At 40.0% G+C, this 10,457-nt stretch overlaps 1 protein-coding gene across 1 annotated transcript in view; it reads right to left on the minus strand.

Moving 5' to 3' along the window:
* The window catches only part of CRTAM (cytotoxic and regulatory T cell molecule), a 38,321-nt gene that overhangs the window by 14,676 nt on the left and 13,188 nt on the right, over positions 1-10,457 (minus strand). The window contains exons 2-5 of the mRNA XM_023742973.1: positions 6,294-6,503; positions 4,016-4,171; positions 2,316-2,459; positions 898-1,059 (exon numbers count right to left, since the gene is read on the minus strand). Of these exons, the coding sequence (XP_023598741.1) occupies positions 898-1,059; positions 2,316-2,459; positions 4,016-4,171; positions 6,294-6,503 (672 nt within the window). The remainder of the gene's footprint in view (positions 1-897; positions 1,060-2,315; positions 2,460-4,015; positions 4,172-6,293; positions 6,504-10,457) is intronic.

A 10,457-nucleotide genomic window follows, 5' to 3' on the forward strand; every position in this document is an offset into this window, starting at 1 on the left:
ACTACAATAAAACTATTTAAGGTCAAATTATGCTAGCTATCATTATCAAAAAACAAGCATGACACCGTTTATAGATGATGCTTGGCTGGTCTTTCTGCATAACTGAGCTTCTTTTCAACATTGAAACAATTACTCAGATGGAAAAATTTCAATCATTGAAGCAATTTGCTATTAAGGAGAGCTTGGTTGATAGTAATTTAACTCTGAAGGAGTTTGCCCATTCAATTTAATTTGTTTGATAGTATAATATTCAGGTAAATTAGAAATGATTAAAGACAATAATTTGCTCTTCTTAACGGTGGCATCACTAGGGTTGGTGTTACCCAGTGTGGTAACTCATGGAGTTACCCACTCCCCACAACCCCGTGGACCTCCTGCGGTATCCGACCATACAGAATGTTTTTCGTACTAATGTTACTCATAAATTGTAAATTCCTTCTTTTTCATTAGTTACTACTTCATTCTCAAAAAAGTTATTGATAAATGTTCACAAATATTAATTACCACAATATTGCAGCTAAAACACCAGAAAAATTGACAAACTCAGCTACTATAAAAACACTGGCAGCAACAAAAACAACAGCACATGTTTGTAGCACATGCAGACAAAACCACACGATTACAAGCGTCACTGCAATTGAGTAATAATGAAAGCTTTGATCAGAAGGCATTAGAAGGTTCAAAAAGTAAATTAACTTAGAGTTTTAGCCTTGTTGGTATGTTGATACTTGTTGTTATAACTAACTAAAGGGATATTTTTATAAAAAATAATAAAATTCTGCTGAAACACTGCACAGAAATTTTATACACAGTCATTTTGATGTCACCCCCTCTGATAGTGTCACTCGGTGTGGTACAAACCCCTCGCCGCCCCCTAGTGACGTCACTGCTTCTTACCCAAATCTTTAAACCGGAAGGTTGTTACCAGTTTTCTCTCTCGCAGGCCTTCATGTCGGATAATGCAGTCCACTGTTGAATTTTTGTCATACGTAAACACATTGATTATGCTGGTAGTATTAGATTTCTTCCTATCAGGTTCAAAACTATGATAAGGTCCACCTATATAGCAATTTAAAGAGGTATATGAGGTTGTGATTAGGCAATGCTATTAGAAGAGTTTGGTTCTCTCAGACACCAGTGGCTTTGACTTTGTGGCAAACACATTAGACTTCAAGCATCAGCTAGCCCCGCCTTGTACATATTTGTCTCTGGTCACAAAGGGAAGCAGGCGAATAGGTTTCTACAAACCCTTCACAACCAAACCCCAAACCCACTGCCATCAAGTTGATTCTGACTCACAGTGACCCTCTAGGACAGAGTAGAACTGCTCCATATTGTTGCCAAGGCTGTAATCTTCATGGAAGCAGATTGCCACATCTTTCTCCCTTGGAGCAGCTGGTGGGTTCAAACTGCTGACCTTTTGGTTAGCAGCTGAGTGCTTAACAATAGCACCGCCAGGGCTCCTTTCAAACCCTTCACTACTGGAGGCAAATTCAAAGCCTGTAGTGCAAGAAGGATAACCTGATGGTGTTGTGAGACACAAAGACCCAAGAGGTTGTTCAGGTTGCATGAATATAGGCAAATTAACAGAGAGATTTTATAATGAAGTAGATTGACACTGGATTGGGAATTGGATCTGGGCTTTAGGTCTTTTCTCTAGAACTCCATTTGGCCCTCAGTTTTCTGAACTGTAAAGGGTCCCTTCCAGCTCTAAGAAACTATGATTACATAAATATTAAATGGAATGTCTTTTGAAATGTAAGCAAATTATATACAGTTCCCAAACATCACAATTAATTAGTTATCCTGCTTCAATCAAACGGCTCCACGTTTAGATTCTTTGTTACCATAAAATTTTCATCTGTAATTGGGAATATGACACAGTAGTACACTATATAAGTACGATCATGTCTGTCCCAACTACACGTATCATGTTAAGTGTATTCTCAGCTTTATGCCTGCTAAAAAGTTACTATGCTCAGGACTAAAAGCATACAGCTAAGCATATACTAAAAGCATGTACCTCTTGTTTTAGGAAATTTCATCAACTTTTAAGAGGCCATAATCAACATTCAACTTTAAATTTCTACCATGTTTTAAGCAAAAAAAAAATTTTTATTATTTGTTATTAGTCTTTCAAGATTAAGGCATAATACTGATTGGTTATAAAGGTAAATCTCCTGGGAAAGAACAGATGAAATATTAAATGGTGTCCTCTGGCAATCCTGCCACCAGAGGGTGCCAGAACATTTCAAAAAAACCCTTCGAAATGAAGTAGGAAAGAAAACAGAGAAAGCGAGAACTACTTCACTTACTGGAGAACTCCATGCCGTTGTCCAGTCTCCAGGTAATCTGCGGAGTGGGCATACTTCTTATGGTGTAGCATTTAAACACAACGTGTTGTTTTACATTTTGGCCTTTGATGGGTGACACTTCCAGGAATGCCTTGGAAGGAGTTGCTAGAAGAAAATGGATTTTCCTGTGTTTTACTAGCTGGCTTACATATCTCAGCAGAGCACTGAGCCTAATACTCTCTAAGGATCGTTCTAGGGTATGGTCTAATTCATAGGCATATTTTTTACTTGACCTTTTCCAGAATACAGTCAAGATAAAGGGCTTTTATATGCTTGCAAAGCTCTTTTGGCTGAATTCAGAATGTTTGTTATTCAGTGTGTGATTAGTCCCTGAAAAGTCCGAAACTAGTCCCACCTCTGTCACCAATAGTTGTAGGAACTTGGATAAGTACCCTAACTTCTGGGTGTATCAGTTTCCTTTTCTGACAAGAAAGAGGTGCTTTATAAACTCTAAGGCTCTTCCAGCTTTACACATTCACGAGTCTATAACTCACCCCAATGTAAGTTACTTCTGTTCCCTTCATGTAACATCAAAAATGTATTTCTCTTATAAAGGGCAAGTTGGTCCTTTTTTTTCCTATTTCTGTATTGGAAAATCTTTTTAGTTAAGCTTCCTTCTTTCACATTCAGCTCCACACTTTGTTCCAAAGCTGCACTCTTCCACATTTATTTACTCAGCCATCCTGCCGTCTAGCCATTCTACAGGCACTTATTAGCTCCAACTGAGCAATAGATGTGTTCGATGCTGGCAATACAAAGATGAAAAAAGTACAGCCCTTCAAGGAGCTAATTGTCTAGTGTTGGACTCAGCCCTTAAACTGTTCATTAGAAGACCATGGGCTGAGTGTTGGGATGGCCAGTAAGGGTGGGTGGAGGCAACCCCACTGGTTCTCAAAACCTGCAGAAGGCCATTCCTTCTCAACTGCTTTCCTGCCATGCCCTTACTTATGGCAGGCACCACACTGTAATAATTCAACAAGTAAGTCTAAGAAATTCATTTGCATAGTATGTGGGGTTGTGTTATTTAGAGATTAATGAAAAACTATGATTTTAATTGATCTGTTCTACACACACACACACAAAACAAGGAAGTAAAGATAGTGAAACTTATACCTGACACAACTGACCATTCATAGGACTGAGTAAGTCCAGACTGTCATGAGGCTGTCACTTCCTATCCACACTAATACACTCCCAACAGAAAATAGGAACTCCTGCTGGGCAGAGAATGTGAGCAAATCGCCCAGCACCTTATATCTTGGTACATACTGTCATGGGGTTTTTCTTTATTTACATACATGTTTTGATTTCCTCATGGTAAGAGATGGTGCCTAATTCATCTTTGATTCCCTAGAGCAAAGCATGATGCCTAGCACAGAGTCAAAGCTTATCAGATATTAAGTCTCTTCCTTCTTAGTTATCCTGAGGAAATTTAGTTGATACCAAAGATAAATTTTACAAGCTTTATCCAGAACTTGTTCTAAGCACGCCACTCAAAATGTTCTCTTCTGTTTCCGTTCAACAAAAGATGGCAGAGGTGGCCTAGGAAATGCCTTGCTATTGGCAGTAATTTTTTATTTTTTTACTAAAATGTTAAGCTTAAAAATTATATATCCTGTCCATAAGTATACTGTTCCCTTACTGGGTTTACTTGCACGTACCTAGCACAATCACTTTAATTTCCATTGTTTTCACGGAGGTGTTACTGTAATGCAAACACTTGTAGGCACCTTCATCTTGCACAGTTATGTTAGACAAGCTGATGGAGAGCTCATTGATGGAGTGATGAAGAAGTTGGAATTTGGGATTTTTTAAAGCTGTACAAGAGGGAAAAAGAGAGGTTATGAGGAAAGGTATCAGATGAATACAGACTCTCAGTAGATTTATTATTCACAGGAATATCTGGATTTTCACACTTTCAAGAAACAAATGTCATGTCTTTGATTTAGCTGCCTTCAAAATTCTAGTGTTAGCAGCTAGATGCCTCTCAATAGTTCAAAGTCAATTTAAGAAATGAAATATTTTGATTCGGGATCTGTGAAATAAACAGATTTTGTTATTTGTGTTTGTAAATAAGAACACTATGCTTGTGTGGGGTTCAGGTTGTGGGAGGATTTTAAGTAACTTTTTTTTTTTTCTTTAAATATTCTGAAAAAAGCCCCAGTAGATTTACTTCTTAAAAATCCGATTCATTTGAGGTCATCTTGTCACAATGAATGTGAAGAATGGGAGATAAATGGGTTGATATTCATCAGTCTAGCTGTGTGCCTTTTATTTTTTAATTTTAAAAAGTTCATTATGATTTGAAGTTTCCCAAAGATTATGACTTAATCCTTCCAGGTGTTTAGCCAATGGCAAAGAGAAAAGTCCCAGGAAGCTCTAGCCAACAGCAAACATTTCTCTTGATTGTATGAGATTTCCATCTCAAGTCAAAGATCGATTAGCAAATGAGAGGCTCCTGAAATGAGTGGGTGTTTTTTTTTCTTTTTACTGCTAAGATATATAATATGAACAAGTCTGAAATAGTTATACTTTGAATGGCTGACTAAGGAAGGTTGTTCCCTATCTGGAACAACAGTTTTGAGGCCTGTGACACTGTAACATACATGAGCGAGAATTCAGGGTTTTCAACTTAGCACTGTTGACATTTTGAGCTGACAGTTCTTTGCTGTGAGGGGTTGTACTATGCATTCAACCATATTTAGTAGTGGTTAAGAGCTCGGCTGCCAATCAAAAGGTCAGCGGTTCAAATCTACCAGCTGCTCCTTGGAAACCCTTGGGGCAGTTCTACTCTGTCCTATAGGGTTGCCGTGAGTCAGAATCGACTCAATGGCAACGGGTTTGGTTTTTTTTGGTAGCAGCATCCCTGGTCTCTGCCCACTAGATTCCAGTTATAACAACCAAAAATATGGCCAGACATTGCCAAATGTCCCTTGGGGGACAAAATGACCCCCACTTGAGAACCACTGAGCTAGATCAAGGCATTCAGCTGCAGAAATCTGAGAATGGCCAGCTTCTTCCTGTTTACCAAAAACAAAACAAAAAGCTTTAATAAACAGGATTATCTCTACTTAATTTTTTTTCTCAGAAGTTTTGTTAAACAATTAGTATCTACTTATTCTGCTGGAATCTAGGATTAAATAATAGCTGATTTAGCTCAAAATAATATATTTGATTATTTTACATTTAAAATATCCATATTTAATAATGTTTTCTAAGAATATAAAATTCTTGAGAGGTCTGCATCATAAACAAGACAAAAGTTGCTGTTTTGGCAACTTTACCAAGTATTTTGGGTTTCGGAATAATAAATGAAAATGCCGTCAAAGTCGAAGAGATGAACTCAGTAGACGTTTTAAGAGTCCCTTTCCATCTCAGGCATCTAGGGTTCGTTTCATGGGTGTTTGTGAGGAGAGGAATGACTGAATCTCTGTCCAAAGTAATACATCCTGTCAATTCCTATTGCTTTGTGATCTCAATTTTATGCTAAGACCAACAGGAGGAGAAGGACTGTCAAGGAGGGGAGATTTGTGGTGAGACTCTGGGCTTCTTAGATGAGAGATGAAGCAGCTGACTCCAGATGTGAGGTGATAGTGTCAGCCTGCCATCCACCCCACCTGCCAATGATTGTGTTGTCAGTTGTTTCAAGGTCACAGACAATCAGAAAGTGAACGTGGGACATGGGGTAGGGGCACGGAAAGGCTCTCTGTCATGTGGGCCCCTTTTACAAACCATTCTGGTGGGATTTCCATTTCAGACTTCCTGTCAGAAAAAGCAACTATGTGTGAAGTAACAGACTTGGGGATGTGATTCACGTGTAACAGTAAGTGGGCTGAGACCACCCTTTGTGTGACTCACACTGGCTTTCCCACCACCTTGTCTGTCTGGAAAATCCCTCAAGTTGAGGTCTGGTGACAGTTTTATTTCCCTTTCACTTACCAGGATGGTCATTTAAAAACATGGTAAACCCTGAGGGGGCCAGCCACTGGAGGGAAGAGTTCTTCGCCTGAGAAACAACACACTTTAGAACGAGCGTCTGGCCTTCTTCCAGGACGACAGTTTGGCCAGTAAGCATGGTGTTGGTGTGGTTGACGATGAAGATGTTAGTGTGATTGGTGAAAGTTTTGGTGAGGTTAGTTGGAGAGGCCTCTGCATAGGAAGAGAATTGAACACAGTCAGGCTGGTGAGTGCAAGAGATTGAGTCTCAACACCATTCATTCATTCATTCATTTGGTCATTTAATCCCTATTCCTTATATAAATCAAAACATGAGTAAATACAAAATATGTGAGGACAGGAGTGAGCACTGTGTGTAGGAGCAGTAAAGACAGCTCATGAAAAAGGGGACATTCGAAGTAGGTATGAATGAAGAGGGAAGGTTTTGATAGGAAGAAAGGAAAAAGTTTAACAACATCTATTGGTCACTTGGGTCCTTGGGTGGATTAAATGTTTAAAACATTCAGCTGCTAACTGAAAGACTGGCTGTCTGAGTCCACCTTGGGGTGCCTCGGAATTAGTCACTGAAAACCCCATGGAGCACAGTTATACTTTGATACACGTAGGTTCACCATTAATCAGAACTGACTCCGTGGCAATTGTTTTTTTTTAAATTTTACTTGGCACTTACTCTGTTACATGTGCCAGGAACTGTGCCAGACCATATTATCTATATTTGATTTAATTTTCAGCATAAGCATCTAAAGGAAGAATTATTTTTCTCATTTTACAGTGAAGGAATAAGGCTCAAAGTCACACAAATCATGGAACTGGGCGTTGTCCCAGACCTGTGTGTGGACTTCAAGTTCATGCTCATGTAGCTACATAGGCCTGCCTAAGCAAATCCCTGGTGGCGTAGTGGTTAAGAGCTCAGCTGCTAACCAAAAGGTCAGCAGTTAAATCCACCAGCAGCTCCTTGGAAACCCTATGGGGCAGTTCTACTCTGTCCTTTAGGGTTGCTATGAGTTGGAACCAACTCGACAGTACCTAACAACAACAACAACAAGTAAACTCTGGAAAATTCAGCCTTACTGACCTTGGCTTATAAAATGGGTGACTTGTACCTTCAAGTGTTAATATTCTGGGATCTAAGAAAGAATTTTATAACACACGGTGCTCTCGTGAATTACGGAGCTGCCCTTCATAGGGAGTATTTAAACTCCACCTGACAGGAGGATGCAAAAGAGATTCTGCACTGGAGGGAGGATGTTCTCAAATCTCTTCCAATCCAATATTCCATACCAGCACTTCCTCCAGGCAAATGTGAGAGTCTAATTTCCCTGAATCACAATCCCCAGAGAATGATACATAATTGGTTCTAAGCACCTGCAATTCTATCCCCCCCCAAAGGAAATTGATTGAAAAATAAACTGGCTTTACTGATGATTTGGCACATTTACTGTTGTTTATTATTGTTTCAAATTTTAAATTAAATTTTTTTTTCCTGAGGACAAGACAATTCTTATCAATGAATATATAAAACACTTTCATAAACACAAGAATACTGTGGGGTTATAAATTATGAATAGCAAATATAAATGAATTCTATTGCATAATCTTAAACCATAAAAAAAAAAAAAAGAAGGGAATATATTTCCTCATGATAAATTTCAAGTGTTAGGAAGAGTTCTTTGGAGAGCTCTGGGAATTAATTGGTGCAGACTTTTTTGTTTGTTCCATTCTTAGGTCATTAATTTCAATCTAGGTTCTGACAGTAATAATGCAGAATTATTGTACTGTATTCATAATGACTTCCATGGAAAAACAGTTTGCTTGAAAAAAATACCCATACCATCAGCCAATACTATAATGAACAACAAGGAGTCAATACAAAAAAGAATAGTGTTTTCAAAAAAGCATTGAGGCATAAGGCTGGAATTCTGCCTAAATTTGGTCATTTCAGAGCACTCTTATCTATAAAATCAACCCATAATGGAGCAATAAGGATAACATTAGTATTAATAGAGGTGCTTCAAAATGACAAGGGAATTTCTTCTAAGAGGTTTTTATTGATAGTAAAGATTTAGGAAGCCATTTGGTCCCTATTCTTGTGTCCCCATGATGTCTATATTAGGTAGGTAGGGGAAGAAGTTGTTCTCAACCTTGGCAGTACATTAGAATCACCTGGGGGAGCTTTAAAAAAATTCAGATGCAGAGGCGGGGCCAAGATGGCTGAGTAGTCAGACGCTTCCGGCCCCTGTTAGAACACAGACCCAAAAAACAAGTGATTCAATTGTATATGGCAATGTGGGAGCCATGAACATCAAAGGCAGAGTTGAGAAACTGGATAGAGTGGCAGGGGGAGGGAGAGATCCTTCAGAAGCAGCAAGGAGTTGCCAGACCTGACTCAGCGTGAGCCTGAGCCCTTCAGGCCTGAGCAGCTCATGGGTGAGTGGTGAGGCAGACAAGCAGTGGTGCTCAGGAGGCGCCTTTTCCGCACTGGGAGAGACCTAGCACCAGAGAGTCTACACAGCTACCCAGAACCAGTGAGAAGTAGCCCTTTATCTGGTGAAAGATGAGTAATGGCATACGGCCTACTGTGCAGATCAAAAACACCCCACTTAGGGAAAAAAAACCTCTCTCCCATTTACCTTCCCGCTCCCCGCTCTGCACTTGGTCCTGGAGTGGCTTCAGCAATTGCTGAGTACCCTGGGCCGGAAGTAGGATCCGTCACACGTCCAGACCCATTCTATCTGCCTTGGAGAGTGACCTAATTAACAAACGGGAAAAAATAAACTGGCGGCTCCCCTAAGCTAGGAACCCAGGGTAGGCACAGCTCCTTTGCCTAGGCACAGGCATACGGGATCCACGGACTTTGAGTGCCTTTCCCCCTGCATAGACTTGTGTGGGCCCATTTCAACAGCATAGGCCCTAACTACTGCAGTACAACAGGGTATATACCAGAAGTCTAACTTCAACTGTTTCAGCTATGAAGTGAGAGGTTCTTGACATTTGACACTGCTCTGCCCATTGAGCAGGGTCTTCACCTACCCACATCAGGGGCCTGAGGACTGGTAGCTCCACCCACGCCACCTAGCCACCTGCAATAGCGGCCCATGAATACGAAATGACCCCCAGTCCTTACAGCCAACAGCATTAGGTGCTAATAGTCCAGCTCCAAAACCCACCCACCTATGTGCTCTAAGAAACAGGGACACACCTTCCTCCTGAACACTTGGGGGTGGCTGTCAGCCTCCTGCCTTGCTCAGAGTGTGTCCCCCTGCTGTAGCCAGAAACCTGTGCCTACACCAATCACCCATGTCTGTCTAGCACTATAAGTGAGAGCCTACACCACACATTTGGTGGCTATCTACCTGGGCACTTGAGTTGAATCCTTACAGGAGGAGTGGGTGGACTCCTGAGCTCACATACCTAGTAACAGATCTAACAACCTGGTGACAGGACATTAGAGCTTCAAAGGTGCCAATAATCAAACTAGCTCATACTAGCAGCCTATTTGGGCATATCAAAACAAAACAAGAAGCTAGGACACAGTAAGCAAACATAAAATAAATAAATATAATAACTAATTGATAGCTTGCAGAAAACAGTCAATATCAAATCACATAAAGAGGCAATCCATGATGGCTTCAGAGGAGGAAAATTTCTGGGAATTACCGGAGGCAGAATACAAAAGATTAATATACAGAACTCTTCAAGACATGAGGAAGGAAACTAAGCAAAATGCAGAACACGCAATAGGGAAACTGAAAAGATTAGAGAAGAGCATAAAGACAAATTTAACAGGCTGCAAGAATCCGTAGAGAGTCAGCAATCAGAAATCCAGAAGACTAACAATAAAATTTCAGAATTAGACAACTCAAGAGAAAGTCATAGGAGCAGAATCGAGGCAATGGAAGTCAGAATTAGTGAGACTGAAGATAAAGCACTTGACACCAACTTATTTGAGGAAAAATCAGATAAAAGGATTAAAAACAATTTAAAAACCCTAAGAATTATGTGGGACTCTATCAAGAGGAATAACCTATGAGTGATTGGATTACCAGAACAAGGGGGGATAACAGAAAATACAGAAAGAATTGTTGAAGATTTGTTGACAGAAAACTTCCCTGATATGGTGAAAGATGACAAGATATCTATCCAAGA

The sequence above is a fragment of the Trichechus manatus genome, unplaced genomic scaffold (assembly GCF_000243295.1).
Source record: "Trichechus manatus latirostris isolate Lorelei unplaced genomic scaffold, TriManLat1.0 scaffold00227, whole genome shotgun sequence".
NCBI lineage: Eukaryota > Metazoa > Chordata > Mammalia > Sirenia > Trichechidae > Trichechus > Trichechus manatus.